At 45.3% G+C, this 16,686-nt stretch overlaps 1 protein-coding gene across 3 annotated transcripts in view; it reads right to left on the bottom strand.

Annotated features, from left to right (window-relative positions):
• SMARCAL1 (SWI/SNF related, matrix associated, actin dependent regulator of chromatin, subfamily a like 1) overlaps window positions 1–12,341 on the bottom strand; it is a 40,226-nt gene extending 27,885 nt beyond the window's left edge. For 2 of the 3 annotated variants that reach the window (XM_048046978.2, XM_066999162.1), the window contains exons 1-7: window positions 12,217–12,341; window positions 10,422–11,379; window positions 9,683–9,733; window positions 7,718–7,978; window positions 7,510–7,560; window positions 3,577–3,760; window positions 2,396–2,546 (exon numbers count right to left, since the gene is read on the bottom strand). In XM_048046978.2, the coding sequence (XP_047902935.2) occupies window positions 2,396–2,546; window positions 3,577–3,760; window positions 7,510–7,560; window positions 7,718–7,978; window positions 9,683–9,733; window positions 10,422–11,292 (1,569 nt within the window). In that variant the 5' untranslated portion in view covers window positions 11,293–11,379; window positions 12,217–12,341. Of the gene's footprint in view, window positions 1–2,395; window positions 2,547–3,576; window positions 3,761–7,509; window positions 7,561–7,717; window positions 7,979–9,682; window positions 9,734–10,421; window positions 11,380–11,983; window positions 12,004–12,216 lie in introns of those variants that run through there. The other variant, XM_048046979.2, reaches the window with a different exon arrangement.
• Window positions 12,342–16,686: the final 4,345 nt, after the last annotated feature.

Genomic DNA, 16,686 nt, shown 5'->3' with positions numbered 1-16,686 from the left:
ACAAACTTCTGAGAGGTAAACATCTCTTACTACAGTAATGTTTACTCCACAATGACAATAAAGTATAACACATCCAGATCAACAAAAACTCTTCTACTAGCCCTGCTTCTTAAAAAGTATACCAGAAAATAAAAAAAAAACAAAAATACAACAACAACAAAACAGAAAGAAAAGATCAAGCCAACACCACACCAGCTGCTCTATGACAGCAAATGAACTTCATGTGGTAATAGTCGCTCAAAACAACCTCTTGAAATGCTCCATACCCCATAAGGAAGACATCCTTCTGCAAACCCATCTGTTAGGTACTGAGCACCCGCCCCTTCCCTTGTAAACCTGACCCCAGGGACACCAATCTCCCTGCAACATTTGAGTCCTGATGACCTTGCTCTGCAGAGGACTGGCTGGGGCTCCAGTAATCAGGATCTGGTCCCTACAGAAATGTTTTCGAGCAGTGGTGATGGGAAACATCTCTGCCTCCAGGCCCTTCACTTGCGGAAATCCCCCGAGCCTCATTCTTCTCCTCCATTCAGCAACTACATGTTGCAGTCAGAGGAGTCAAATACCAACAGCATGTGAGAAACTAACAACTGGCTACCACGCACCACCTATAAGCACCACAAACAAAATATGCCGCCACATGGGTGAGGTTAGATTCCAACCAAAAAACGCGTGGCTGATGCGACACAGAATTGAGCCAAAGGCTGAAGCAGTGGGAAGGTATCTCGAAGCTCCTACTGTACTGTTCTCTCCTTTTGTAAAGGTCACTTGCCTCATTCACACCATAAAAGCGATCCTATACTTGATGCTGAACTTTGCCTGTAAGAAGTACTTTGAAATTCCCTGAACAGAAGATCTGAATCTTAATTGAAAAAAAAAAAAAAAAATGATGCTGAACTCCAAATGCATGCCTGCAGCACTTCTCACCGAAGAGTAACTTGCACCTTCTTGCTAGCTTCCTATTGCACCTTAAAATATTAAGGCACTCAATGCCAAGAGCCCAGATAATCTAAAAATAAATCCTGCAGCTCTGAGATGAAGACAATTTCTGGCAATTCAGCTCCAGAGGCACAACAAGAGCTTCCATGTTAAACACATCTGTGCGGAAGTGAACTGAGAAGGTTACAGACCGTAACAAACTTCACCTTCTTCCACCTTCTGCAATGCATTTTCCTTGGACTCAGGTATTTCACACACTCAAAGCAACACAGACAATTTTAAAGCAAACATCCTAGCAAATATCTCCCACAGTGGCCTCCTGAGGAGTCACGAGGGCATAGGCAGAGGAAATCAAGCACTCAAGAAGAAAACCTTTATACTGCTTAAATCTCCTGGAGCAGGATGTAGGAGTTTAGCTGCAGGTACCAAGTACTTCAAGAACCCAGGCCCCAGAACGCTCCCAGTGTCTCCAACAGGAGCCCTGAATCCAGGTTAGGTGTTGAATCACAAGTCCACAGGCCTTTGAAGTAAGTCCTTTTCTTTCCCATCTGAAACACGATGAGCATTACTCCCTCGTTCAGATCTTTTTTTCTTTGCCACCCAGTGTTTTGTTGCACTACTGGATGTGAAAACACGAGCCGAGATGCTCTAACGACCAAATTACAGAACAAGAAGAACAAAAAGAAAATGCAAGTAAATCCCCACCTTCATTTCTCATCAATGAAGCATCACAGGGAAGACTAAACTCCCATCCTCTCCGACTCAGACATAAAATTACCAACCTAAAACATCTGGCTTACATTTTTCTCCCGCAATGAGCATCTCACTAGCCTGTGGCAACCAAAGAGCCTCAGTCATGACAGTGATTTCTTCCAACAAATCACACTTCCCAACCACATGAGCTTCGCTGAGCTTCTGTTTAACAGTGATAAAGGGCTCAGAGGACTTAGCATCATACAGTGGACATGCTAAAAAACATATTAGGATAAATATTTGGTGATGATGATAATGGGACCTCTTGAAAAGAAGGAAGAATAACAAGAAGCTCAGCATCTAAGTCCTGTTATAAAGGAATTGAATACAACAGACAGTTGCTTCAATGCAACTATCATCTTCGGCACTAGTGAGTAAAATGCCTCCTTGGAGCTGGCTGACTTGCAGAAACAAAGTTAACAAAGGCTCACAGGACATATTTTCTCTAGATCTCCATCTTTTCAATAGATCAGCTGGACTGCAAAAACAATATCAGCCAGTAAAAGAAAGCAGGCTTGTATCATATGGCCAATGCCAATGCCAAGCAATTTCCCCCATCTTAAGTTTCTAAACAAGTACAGATTTTACTTTCTTACCCTTAAAATACATCATCTTAAAATTTTAACTTGTACAGGCTGCAACACCGAATAACCACCACACATGCCCTCTACTGGCCATCTACGTAATGTTAAACTCACAGTACCTCTGCCCACGTAAACCTCACAGAAGAAGGAGTCACCACCAGCAGGGGCCATTCCTTTCGGTAATAGGCAGCGATGCAGATCGCCTGGATAGTCTTGCCCAAGCCCATGTCATCCGCAAGAAGTACACGGCCATTTCGGAAAATTCCAAAACTGGGGGAAATAAGAGTCAAGAAATGGGTTACCGTCTCTCCTGGTGTCCAAGATGAGCACAACTCAACAACTGTCTATATCAGATGGGAAGCACTTTCTAGAAAAATTGAGGAAAAAAACAGAAAAAAATCCTTCTGCAGAGTGTGGACAACACTACAGTGAGCATCAACTGCAGTAAATATCTTTAGCCTGCTGCATGGTACCCAATAAACTGCAGGTGTTTTGTAGGATAAGCCTACAACGTGAATTGCCTGGAAGTAATCTGGGTTCTTCAGTAAACCTGGATCTTCTCAATTAGTTTCAACATAAGTAAGCAGCTCACAAAATTCTTCTCCCAAAGCTTGGATGGTTCAGCCCAGACCTTAGAGACGTTGATTTCATGCAAGAAGTAGATGTAAGACCTTACAATTATTTAAAGCACGTTTTCCATGCTATTATTCATGTTCTGTCTGGGCTAAGAAAATATTAACAACAATGCCATTTAAATAGCAGTAAATACAGACTTTCCTGGGTTGCATCTTGAATTCAGCAACTCATGGCTGTATACAGCACAGAGAGGGACATTTAAAAGGTTCTCTCTACATACAGTTAGTCATTCCAAGCCTTTCATGACCAGAGTCCCATTTCCTGGCACTTTCCATGTACATTAGTATTTGGAGGGAAAAAAAAAAGTCACTTGGGTAAAAAAAATGACCTTACAGAAAAATCATATGACAATTAGGCACATATTGAATCGTGGGAGAGAGATCAGAGATGTACCATTTGAACAGTTCTCTAAGACTAGCAAAATGATATTTTTGTCCTGACTCATGATGAAGAATTCTAGCTAGAAACGAACAGATGTGTCATTCAAAAAAAAAAAAATCAAACAAAACAAACCACACCAAACAACCAAGAGCCCAGAGTGCGACAACCCAAGACTCTGGAGAAATGTGGAGCCCTCTGTGGAAGAGAATGTGGCCTGGGCACCAATATAAAGCATACAATTCCAGGCAAGGACCAGCTTTAACAGCATGCAAAAAGGACCTACTTCACACCTTCCCGCTGAAAGGGCATGAGGCTTGTCACAATTTTAGAGTCCACTACTGAGAGGTCAGCATCGGGAAAGTCTGTCGCTGGTGACGTGGAGCTCTGTATTTGAGCAGCGAAGGTCTGTACTACTGCCTCGGGAAGTGGCTCCATTTGTACAGACGCGAGGCTCTGGAACATTCTCACTGCAAAGAGCAGAGCAGTTTATTATCAGACGAGGTGACATACACGTGACTTACATTATTGACACGAGAGGACATCCCTTGACCTCATCTACAACATTATTTCCTACCCTGAAACAGCTCAAGAAAGCACTGCATCATGCGCAGGTGTTGGCCTGGCCTCTTCCCTGAAGTCTATTTCAGCACCACAAGATGAATCACATCCCCTCCCCTTGTATTTAGACTTGATTATAAAAAACTGAAAGTCTGATGCCATCATTCAGAGATGATTGCTACTAATACAGCTGGAGCTGGATTATTCACATTGAGGGCAGTTTAGGGCACATTTTACTCAGGAATAAAAGTATGGATTGCAACAAAAGAGCTCTTGAAGCCTAGAAAGCAAGAGCACCTTGATCCTGACCTTGGGATTCTGCATTACATTTCTCTGAGGTCTCTACCACCCCTGAGTACACGATCAGGAGTGACCTGAGACAGTTAAAGAAGGCCATATGAATCCTCAGCTTTGAAAACTCTTCTCCTCTTACCCAAATTCACACAGGTTCAGCTCTGACTAAAATGCACATCACCCCGCTTTCAGCATATTTGGGTAAGAAAACGGGGCAGTGCCTCAAGACTCAGAGACCCTATCCTTGCACCACGCTGTCAGTGGCACTCGGCCAGCCGTCCTTTAGGGGCCAACAGCAACTCCCTGCTCAGCCGGCGCGCACCGTTCACCAGGACAGAAGTAGTCTGCAGGCCAGAACCAGCCCACAGGCAGCCACCTGAATCCCTCAATGCTACTCACGTTTGACTCACGAGGCCCCTTTCACAGCCTCCCTGTCCCATCCCAAAAGGAGAAAAGTATGTCTTTTTAATCCAGCTGTGAGTTTCTATGAAAATAAATACTGGTCTCAAACATGCAGTGAGTGGGGACCAGGAAATCAGGCTCAGTAATCAATCTTTGGCCACTGACTGAGAAACAAGACACCTGTACACTAGGAGCACAAAGGCATGTGCACGGATCCTTTCCTGTGAGGAGCCACTTTTACTTAGTGGTTTGTACAGGAAGTCAGGAAGACAGAAAAACAACCCTGTTTGCAAAAATGACCAGTGCTATGCACACTGAAATAAGAACTCACTACACCAGTAGCAAATGCACCTCCAGAACCCTGTCAGGTTTCTCATTTCAGTTATCTCCAAGAGGAAAGCAGCATTATGGACCCCTGCCACACGAAGGGGGAAAGCAATTCGAAGGAATATACATATGAAAAGATTTCCATTTGTGGTTGGGCAATGGCCAAACTTTCTAAACTCTCCAGTTTAATTTATACTTCTTCAATAGCAGGAACTCTCTCCGCCCGAAGTAGAGCACAAGCTTGTTATTACACTCACAGACTGAGCTACGTGTTAGCATAATTGCTACAATTTGCTCACTGATAATTCTGTTGCTATTGTTCTGTACATGAGCTGGGAGAGTGATTAAGATATATCTGCCACCAGCATGATTCATCCAACAGACACTTTTTACTGAAGTGACCTTTATATAAAAAGATGACTGAGCAACTAGGCAAAGAGACATTAACCTCTACAAACAGTTCCAAACTAACAGATATCACTGCTGGAAATGGCAACCAGCCTTTAAAAAACCTTTTTTTTTTTTTTTTCCCTGACGTAGGTAAATGAACAGGCACAAAGCTAATGCTGTTCCTCAGAAAAGCACATGCTACAGGAAGCCTCAAATGCCCTCACAAACGGCACTGCCCAAGAACATCTCTGGAGGTTTTGGGTTCAGGTTTTGGTTTTGCTTTCTTTAAATCTGTGGTATTCTGGATCCTTCATGCAATGTGTAAACCTGCCAGCGTAGCAAAGAGAGTGACAGACTGGGAGATGATGCATTTGTTCTCACTACCTAGCTCCTGCTACAGGATCAGGCCCTTTGCACATACAAAAGATCTAGCAAGCTGCGTGAGATCATCAGCTCTCACTGCAATCCAAGTCTGTGAACATTCCAGTCCTGGAGTTTCAGAGCCTCCAACCAGGCGCACACAACTGTTTTCATGATCTGCCATTCCTACAAGGCCTCACCATGTAGCTTCCAGCCCTACAACCATTACTAACACTCCGAAGGCATGCATCATAGACACAGAGAGAGAGTCATTAAGCACGCTTCAGTGTCCCATGGAAGCATGGGCCTGCACTGGAAGAAAAACTACATGGAGCATTCCAGCTCTGAAATGCTCAGCCCTACACAACACGCTTTCTAAGGATGAGTGCAGAGCACCTCGCTTATTATCTTTCTGAAGCCTACCCCAATCAAATTCCACAGCCACATACCCTCCCGTAAGTACCAAGGCAAACACAGCAGGCCAACTGGAATGATAAATAACAATTATAATACTTAGGACTTGCACAATGCTATTCATCTCAAAGCACTCTATAAACTTCACTAAACATAAAAAAAAACAACTAAGAAGCAGATGTGCTAGGAACATGCTGCTTAGACGGAATTGTTGTGCAGAGTGGCATCCATTAAAAAACAACAACAAAACCCACAACGACAGAGTTCTGCATTTCAGTTCAGCCAGTCACAGTTCCACCAGCATGGCATTGGTGTACTAAGGCGGGAGTCTACCAGTCAACTTCTGCCAAGAAATGAACGCTGTAGCAATACCGTGTTCTTTGATTCCACTTGAGAGAAGAATAAATGATGTTCTTGAGAAGATTTTTTTGGTAAGCTGTCTTTTAAGCATCTATCAACTAACACTGAAGCATTCTAGTAGGATATGAAATTCTGCATCAAGACGACTACTTCGAGCAGATCTGCACACTTCTGCAAGAGAAACAAGCAGCTCTTCTTGTTTGGCCAACAGTAAATACAGCTACGGGAGAAAGCTGAATTCCAACCTGCCTTGTACATCAGCTGGAAACCTAACATCGTGTGACATCTACAAAGACATTATTATTAACAGGAAAACGTATGCTGAACAAAACCAGCTAGAGTCAACACCCAGACTGTGCCCACACATGAACTGTTGTTACAGAAATCATCAGCTGACTTGAAAACCCAGTGCTCTGACCTGAAAGACAAAATTTGCCGAGTGTGAAACAAAACAGCACGACCCTGTGCACACTACTGGAATATTGTAGCTAACTAAGAGGAAGAACTGGAAGTAAAACAGCCTGGTAAGCTTTGCTCTGTGCTCTTTTCTGAGGAAGGGGTGGCTGTGCCCAGTTTACAAATTGATACGTGCACAAGAGGGAGCAAAACATCAGGGGCAGGCTGGCGCTGAGGATTAGAGGAGCACACCTAAAAAGAGTCTGTAAGACAGAATTCCTGTGAGGACAAGAAGGCCTAGCAGCCACCATGCCTACCTGTTCAAATATGGCAGGAGAAGAGAGGAATCTGTTCTCCTGCAGCTCCTCAGAGTTCAAGTAGAGCTGCTGTACATAATAAGCAGGAAGATTTTTGTGACGGCAAATACAGACATATCCTCTAAGGAGCTGTACAGAAATTCAGCACAGAATCTTATAGAACAGGGCCACCCTCCCAGCGGGCTGCCATGAATAATATACATATATGAAGTGTTGAGTCTGGGGGGAAAAAAAAAAAAAGTCTGACGAAAGGGGAAGATACCCATTTCGTGGTTCGTTAGCCATTCATCTCCCCAGAGCGGAAAGGCTCAGTCCAAGAAATGAAGTTACAATTCATTTGCCACCCCTGAAAATAGCCTTAGCCAGAAAAAAAAAAAAAAAAAAAAACTGCAACTCACTCAGTTTGGGATAGTCCTCCAGCAAGAAATTCCACTTTCTGGTCTTCGCATCTGCAATAGTTATAACAAACACTGTCACAACTCTTAAAATAGACTGAATTCTCTGTCCATAATAACATAGCTATCCATCCATGCCTCTTCATTTCAGAATTGAATCTACAGCACTCCAAAAGCGGCCCAAACAATATCAAAATAATAACAGACTCACCGTAATTTCTAGAATTCATCTGTTTGAACACTCCAATAACTTCTGCAGAATACCCAATATCAACCTCAAACCGGAAGCGAGAGATCAGCACACACTTCCCTTTGACGAGGGCTGAGGGTTTCTTCCAGTTCTTGCACATCTTCACGAGGGCCATCACATCAACCCCACCGTCACTGAAACGAGAGCCTGATGCCAAGCCAACCACATTTTCTCCTTCCAGTGGTGCCAGAATCACTGAAGAAAGTCGATTTGCTGCTTCCACTAGGAAGAAAAAACATCAGATAACACAGAAAGAACAAAGGACACAGATAAACTAGATGCACAGGATGCTTTGGAAAAAGGATGACAAGCAAGCCAGACACCTTCGCATTGAAAGGGAATGATTATGCCTTGCTTTAACTTGCAGGGACGAAGAATAGAGAGAGTGGTGGCACAGAGCGTGCAGCAGGGGCAGGGGGAGCATGTGAGAATAGGGGAACTAAGGCCCGTCCAGTATTGTCGCTGTGTTAGGCTTCTGCTATCAACAGTCCCAAAATGTGGCTCACTAGGCCAGTGCAGGCAAGCTGCAGAACTGCACTGAGCAGTAAATCGCACAGTCACTACCCAGTATTTTCACTTAAGAAGCTGAAGGGACAGGGGTATGGTGATCAATATGGATGTGCAGGGAAAGGCTGGAAGGTGCTTCTGCAAACAGCAAAGGAGAAAGATCTAAGCACATCTGCCTCATGTCTCACGTGGACCTCTGATATGCAACCTCATCTAGTAGGAATGCCCTATACTCGTAATACTCTAGGAAGGAATCTAGTCCAAAACCTCAAATCTCCTCTGTTACAATTTAAGTCCATCACCCTTTATTCTAACACATCTTGCAGCTAGACTTGTACTTCCCCCAGCCATCTGGGCTCCTATCTTACTGATTACTAGCAACCACCGCTGTCATGATGCCAGGGCATGGGGAGAGAAGGGACATATCAATTTTCCAGCTGTTAGTCAAAGACCACGGCTAACAACGCTAACTAACGGCACATTTTCCCCTCTGTCTCTCTGCCAATCTATACCCATATGTTGTCTTTATTGTTATAGCTGAACTGTGATGGTTTAAGGAAAAAAAAAGCCCGACGTGACATGATTTAAAAAAAAAAAAAATTCCCTTCATTTGCAAGCTTCTTGGTGCAGAGACTCTGCTCTCATCTGTGCTTGACAAACTTCAAGTAAACCAGCAGCACTTAAATAATGAATGTGTGGCAACCCACATGGGAAGCTAAAATACCAGCACTCATCTGTGGGTTTTTCAAAGTGCTCAACACAGGCCCAATTCTGTTCCCACTGAAATCAATAGTGATTTATCACTGGCTTCAATACAACGTGCTTTTGAAAAGCTTACCTGAACTGTTTGCCTCTGTCATCTCTCAATCTTTCCAGAACAAAATGACAGTAGAGAAAAAGATAAAATCATTCTTGCTATGTCAAAAAAGGCAACTTCATTTTCAGCCTCACTCAGAGCTTTAAAGAACTGCATTTTTTCCTTTTCTGACACCCAAAATTAACAGGAAAAAAGGTAAAAAAAATATATGTTTAAGAAGAAAATACTTGAATAGACCTAGAAATTAAGCGTTAGCCAGAGGAACATGCTCAGGTCTCCATACAGACTCATATGAAGTATCCACACAGCAGATATTTTCCCTATGATATGGCTTGTTGACTCCTAAGCAATTCAGCAAGTGCAGGATTAAGTCCATGCTTGGCATTTATACTACCTCAAAAATCAAGTTATTTCTAATATACTACACCATGTCAGAAAAATGTTATGGGCTAGAAGTCTAAAAGACAGGCATTATGTTTGAGTAGCACTGTTTCTTTTATGACTCCAGACAATAACAAAGCTAAATAACAATTATGGAAAGGTTGCAGGGGGGATGTTAAGACTTAGATCTTTTTTTATCATTCAACAGTCCATTTACTTACTGAAACTGATGTAATCTTCCAGGCTGAAATTCCATTTTTTCATAGTAGGATCTAAAATAGGGCAGAATATGAGTCATTTAGGGTAGAATAAAGCGGTGCTATAAAACGTTCATGCCAGGCAAGATAGAATTCATTCTACTCATGCAAACTTCTTGATACACATCTGAAAAACAGCACGCACAGGCTTACAGCTACCTGACACCAAAAAAAAGCCATAGGGCACATCAATACTAAAGCAAGAAGAATGCATCAATCATTCACAGGCAGCAGCAACATATGGGGGGAAACAAAAGTAGAACGTAACAAATAAAGGCAGGGAGAAAAGATCAGAAGCAAGCTGAAAAGGTGGAAACTCCACTACTCTCAATAACCCAGTTAACAGAGCCAGCCCATCAACTCTGAACTACAGCTGAAGTGACCCATTTTCCCATACTAATTCATGGATAACTTCTCTTCCTTCATTCCCAAAAGGCTCTGACGACCAACACGAAACTTATTAGAGCACTGTTCATAAAGCAAAAATTCTGATTTCCTGGCTAAATCCAAGCTCAAGATATTTACACCCAGAAATTCTTTCCAATTTCAGCTGTCTTTACTTTCGCAATCCCCCATTAATACCACACATTCCACCCCAACAGCAGCTGCACTAAGGGCACACAGCTACTGCGATTCCAGCTGATATTGAAACTTCGATCGATCCAACATAAAACAGATATAACAGCAAACAATCAATTCTTACCATAGCTTTTGCTTGGTATTTTCTTAAACACAGCAATGAGTTCAGCATTATACCCTATTTCAACCAGGAAACGGTCTTCCCCATATTTCACACATTTTCCTTTTGTAACGTTATTCGCCTTCTTGTGAGAGGCAGCTTCAAAACTAGAGCCTGCACCAGCAGAGCTGGTCAGCTTCTGCACCTTACCACTGGCCTGAAAGGCACCACCTCCCCCCTGGCTTTCTGTTGGTCTGCCTCTGTTTATCAGTGTTTCTGAATCACTCGGGGTGGCGCTGCTCGGCGCTGAAACATATTTTATGGCAGATTTGCTCCAACTTTGTAAATCTTTAATACCATCAGGGTGCCCGTTATCAATTAATTTAGGATGAGATGGTTCTGCAGGGTTTTTGGAAGCTGGGTAGCATGTGGGCTGCTGGAATGTACCATGATTAATTAAAGCCTGTTGTCCATGTTTCTGACCATCAGCATCCAAGTTTTGTTGATGGGAATAACTCAAGGAATTTGGGATCGTTGTAGGGAACTGCTTAATGCCACTTGCTTGCTTCGAGTCCTCTGAACAATTCTTTTGTTGCTCTCCATGTGAACCAGCCATCTGTTGGTTTGCAGAGTAATGATTATAATTTTTCTGAAGATAGCTCTTCTGCTCCACAGGACTGTTTGGATTCTGTTGGCCTTGGCTAATGAACCTGACATGACTGTTTTCTTGCTTCAAGTTTCCCCAATTGCCTGGACTCTGTTCTTTTACCTGAGGTCCAGCAACCCCCACCTGTCCACCTCTCTGTGCTGCTAGCCTCTCTGCTCTCCTAGCCAAAGCCTTCTGGCGGTTCTCTTCGATTCTTTTCTTTTGCTCTTCTGTAAGGCCTGATGACATCTTCAGCAATTCAGACAAACCTGAATCAAAACCGCATCAGTATTTAATCACAGAGGCACCTGCTTCTTTACAGGAGTGGAGGCCAGCCTACATAAGAAAACAGCAAAGAGAAACAGGAAGTTTCAACCCTGTCCCCAACAAAATTCTTATCGTACTGACAGCTCAGTATTATTTGTGGTTAGATATTACTGTAGCTGCTCCTACACAAAAATCTAGCTGTCAGACCAATGCTGAACCAGTATCAGTGAGCAAACGCTGATAACCACCGCTAGGGCTTTCCATACTAGTCCCACATAGACAAGAGGTATGGAAAAACGAGAAAACCTCCATTTCCTAACAGCTCTGAGCACCCTCCTCTGCAAGCCCTAGCAGTCACCAGTCCTGATAAAACTGCCAAGCATGGGGATAGCCTGCGAAGACAAATGCAGGCAAAGCAGCAAGCCTCTGTGAGGTCTTACGCAGGAAGCGTTTTATATTTCTGGTACCTAACAACAACGATGGGACTACACCCCATCTTCCCCGCCCGTCTTCCAGTTCTTGTGCATCTCACGGCGCGGAGCAGATACAAACTGAGCTGCAAAGCGGGGAGGCAGCTCCTGCCTTGAGAAAGGCCCATCCGCAGCCCAAGGGCTTTCTGCCGGCTGCACCAGGCTCCCACCACACGCCCCCTCACGCCCTGAGCCTTGCCCACCTCCTGCAGCGCCTGGCCAGGGGCTTTCTTCACCCTCTGCACAAAACGAGGCTCACTCCTTGCTCCCCCCCCTACAAGCTGGGGGTCGCCCCGACCCCCTCGAGGCCCGGCTGCCGCCCCACGGGGAGCCACCCCCGCGGCACTCCTCCATCCCCACAGCGGCCCCGCACTGCCCCGCTGCCTCCCCGCACCCGCAGGCCGCGGCCCTGCCCTCCCAGTGCCCGCACACCCACCGGCGGGCAGAGGCCGGCCGCGGCGCCAAAGGCCGCGCAGCCATGCGGACTACAACTCCCAGGAGCCCCCGCGCTCGCCGCCCAGCGGCACCAGAGAGCGAGAGGCAAGCGGCACGCCGGGAACTGAAATTAGGCGCGGGCCGCTGGGCACGCTGGGAAATGGAGTCTTCCCAGCCCGGCGCCATTTTAGGGGCGCTGGTGGGGTTCGCTGTTGGAGTAGGGACTGAAGGAGGCGTTAGTCATGCTCTCTGTCTCTGTCCTCTGCCCACATGCGGGGTGTGGGGTTCTTGCTGCCAGCCATGGGCTGGGGCTTTGTCCCCTAGTAGCACCCAGCAGGGCTCTCTTACCAGCTGCCTCGTGGGCCTGGTGCACTGAGGCACATGCCTGTTAAACGGCTGCAGAATTATAAATAGAAGTAATGCATGGGAAACAGTGATGCTACCTTCATAATAATGTAATTAGTCATATTTGCATTAAAGTTCTGAATAAAAGTGTTTCCCTGGGTTTTTATTATACACGGGGTGTAATCATACACACAAAGCCATACCTCCTGGACAGCTGTAATCCTTTCATGTGTGACCAGAGTGGCATTGGGGAAAAAAGGCGAGGAAACAGTCCTGGGAAGCGCTGTGACCCCCTTCCATCTCACGCTGTCACTGCCCTTCCCAGCAGCAGGTCTGGAGCTGCCATCCCTGTCCCCAAATGCCATTTTCTCTCACCCAACAGATCCCTCGGTTGGGGACACAGAAGCCAGCTGGCTGTTTCACAGTTTATTTATTCATTCTTCTCTCTGCTAGTTAATTAAAAAAGGTTATCCTTAAATTGCTTCCTGATTAAGCAGCAGTGACTGTCATTAGTCAGGAGCTCGTCAGCCTGAGAAAAACAAGGCAGGCGGTGAGAGCGAGGTGCGACCTAACATACAGCACAGCCCTGGGAGTGCTGTTAGTCACCACGTGTACACACAGACCCTTGAAAACACACACCTTTTTTTTTTTTTAATGGAACTGAGGATATTCAGGTCCAGGGTTTTGTCTCAGCTTCTCTTAGGAAGCAGGAAAATCTGTAAAAGTTGAATGTTTCTCCAGACTGCAGCACTGCATAGCATGGAGTGCAAGAAAAGGGTGCTCAGCCCCATTGTCTCCTCTCAAATCCTTTCTGTTTACTCTTTTCCCCCCTGCAAGCCAGCAGATTCCTGCTGGCTGTGTAGCAGAGAGAGAACAGAATGGATGAGAGACCTTTTTGTTCCTTCTTGTTACACTTTTAACTGCCCAAAGCTAAACCAAATCCCAGTGCCACATATTGGCAAGAGTGAGGACACACACAGAGCATAAGCCTGCAAGTATTTCCAGCCACCTTCTCCCTTCCAGTAGCTATACAATTCCAGGTCTCAGGTGATGGCTCCTTATACTGTAGGAGATTAGGGGGAAAAAATACACTTGGGAAAAGTGGAGAAAAGCTGTTATTGGGGTCTGTCCGCAGCTCATGAGAACAATAAGAGCAGAGCATTGTTTGCAGAAAGGAGAAGAGCTCTTGGGTTGCACGGTCAGGCAGACACACAGACAGACGTTAAAGCATTTGCTCCATATGGCACAACTTCAGCAAGGCACGAGGAACAGCTCAACCATGCAGAAAACAGGCCTACAAAATGAGAGGCTGTTTGCGAGCAGTTTGCTGGTAGCACTCCAGGTGTCCTTTCAGTCAGAACATGCTTCCAGCAGTGGCTTGGACTCACCCTCCATACACTGGGTCAGGGAGCAGGGATGCAGTAAGAAAATCCTGTGAGGACTGGTGGGTTAGCACACCGCAGCTCTGCTGGGGAAGAAATGGTTTGCTCGCTTCTGAAGAAGCAATCCCATCAGGAAAATATAAGGGACCCAAGCCCCTGGAGCTGTTCTGGAATCTTACAGATCATCCTCTGAGTGTTTTTGAGCTGTTCGTGGAGATCCTACCGCTGAATGTCCTGCTGAGCATGTCCGCTCTGCTCCACTTCTTTTCCAACACACCTTAATGGTTCTCCACATGGGCAGAGCTGTCCACCTTCTTCCTACAGTCTCTGCTGAGGCTGAACCGCACAGAGATCCACTGTGTGCAAGACGATCCAGGAGGTGATTGGAAAAGTTCAGCCCACGTGGATGGCCCTTGGATGCCCCAGCTTCTCAGAGGTGTTTGGAAGCCCACACTCAAGCTCGGAAACACCATGTCCAAACATGATAGTCTTCAAAAAGCTGGGAAGAGCTTCTAGTTGCTCCTTTTAAAAGAAATTAATTCCATGCCCATGAACGTTATCAGCTCCTTCCCAGCTAAAACCAGCCAAGTGACTGGATTGGGGACACGCAGGTCAGCTCTTCAGGGAAGGTCTTAGGGCAAGAGAGGCAGAGAAAGGCCCCTGGACTTGTAGAATTTCTTCTGGTTGGGGAAACCATTTTGTCTGGTTTGTCTGCTCTTAGCATCTGACCAGAACACTTTCTACAGCACCTGTCCTCTGGAGGCTGAGGGGATGCGTTTGGGGTCTTCAGCAGGCCCTCAGCTTCCTAGTGGGGTACCGGAGACCCAGGTTCGGAGTGCCAGAGGGTGCTCGGCCTGGTGCTTAGGTTTTGGGCTGGACTTGGGCACAGTAGCTGCCCCCACACCCACCTATACCAGTTCTCCTAGGGTTTCTGTTGTTAGACAGCTGTTGATCCCCTGTGTTTTCCCTCTGCTGCTGTACATAAAGCACCGTAGCTTGCCCATTTGACAGCCCAGCTGCTACCACAAGTTGACTCTGAATCAAGCAATTTCCCTGAGCATCTCTGTATCACCAAAGACAAAAATTTGAGTTTGCTGAATCCAGCTGCCATTAAAACCTTGATGAAATATTTCCAGAGGCTTTTCTGTGAGCTTTTCTAGCATGCAAAGGTTGCTCCCCTCCTCTGACTGCTAGCTCAGTGAAGACCACTTCTTTTTCCCCGCTCTTTGGCCACCCAGTACAAGGAAAATTAGTCGCCGTCCACTCTTTTGAAGCAGCCTCTTTTATCTATGCAGCTTGTTCTTCCCTGGCACGCTGAAGCCTTTCTGCTCTTGTTTATAGTACAGCCCCTCCAACAGATTGCAGGGTCTCTTTTCTGCCTTCTGTCCTTCTTGGCTGGATTCCTTTCCACAGCTCCAGTCCAGAGCAATGGTCTGCACAGCACATGGCCTCCACTTTGCTGCCAGGCCACTGCCACACTCACATGGCTGCTGCAGGGCTGAGACGGCTCTTGATCTTTTATGTGATACAGCCCAGGTGTGGGGGACATTTCATTGGCACTCAGAACAAAGATTTAAAAGAGGAAAAAAAAAAAAAAAAGAGGAAAAAATCCTACATAAAGATGCAAACAGTGTTTCCAAACCTACTGTGTTGCCAGCGCTTAACACAAGATGAGCTGTGATCCTGCTCAGGGAGGCACCGGCAATGTGGACTCTCTGATGTCCTATAGTATACTTGAGCTCAGGCCAGAGCATGTCCCTCTGCCCTACACAACTGCCTTATTTTTTTTCTTTATTTTTATTTTTTCCCCCAGACGCTGAACAGATCTTTATCATGGTGAAACACAGCTGAACTGGCAGAAAGGTGCAAATGTAGAAGGGGAGACCCATGTGCACACAGAGAGTTTAATTGCATAAGCTTTATTTCCTTAGGAAACCAAGCTAAAGAAACAAAAGTTGCATTCCCAGTTCTATTCTGGAGCTTAAATTACTGGCCTGGTTTTCAAGCTCAGAATAAGCAGCTAATCCTATCGCCTTAGTATTGATGTGAGGCCAACTTTTGAGATCCTGTTTGTTAAAGCTAACTGCAGTTCTCTGCCTTTTCTCTTCCTGGTGCACAACAGACCCAGAGATACAGAGAAATCCTTTAAGCAGAATCATCAGAGGTCATTAATGGTAAATAATTAACTACCAATGTAATATTAATGGTCCTTTGCCCTTGCACAAGAGCAGCACATCTCCCTGGAAGATCTCAAAGCACATTTCAGACCAAGAGGACTTGGCGAAGAGGTTCTGAACTTCTTTGGGATGCAAAGTCTGATGCCAAAGGGGTTTCCAAGAGAGACCCAGGGTTGTAGCACACTAGAGACTTTCCTAATATCCCTGATCTTACAGTGGATTCTGGTTCTGTTTACCCACATCTGCTGTGGCTTAGGAGCAACATATCACCACTGATTTACTGAGGGACATGGACTCAGCACAGGACTCTCTGCTACCTTAGTCTTCACTCAACCAATGATGCAAGAAGGTTGCTCTCAGCTTAGAAACCTCCATGAATGCTATGCATGGAAAGTGAGCCAGAATCTGGCCTTGGCAAACTGCACACTTAAGGACACACTTAACCTGAAGTGTGTAATTAAGCTTGTTATTAAGCCTCCCCCTTCAACAGAGATGATTTTCCTTTATATTGGGAGTCTCATCTGCTACAGACGGGGGGAGTCACAAAGTGATTTGTTTGTTATATTT

Source organism: Anser cygnoides, chromosome 6 (assembly GCF_040182565.1).
Source record: "Anser cygnoides isolate HZ-2024a breed goose chromosome 6, Taihu_goose_T2T_genome, whole genome shotgun sequence".
NCBI classification, from domain to species: Eukaryota; Metazoa; Chordata; class Aves; order Anseriformes; family Anatidae; genus Anser; species Anser cygnoides.
This window is presented reverse-complemented; position numbering and strand designations above follow the sequence as displayed.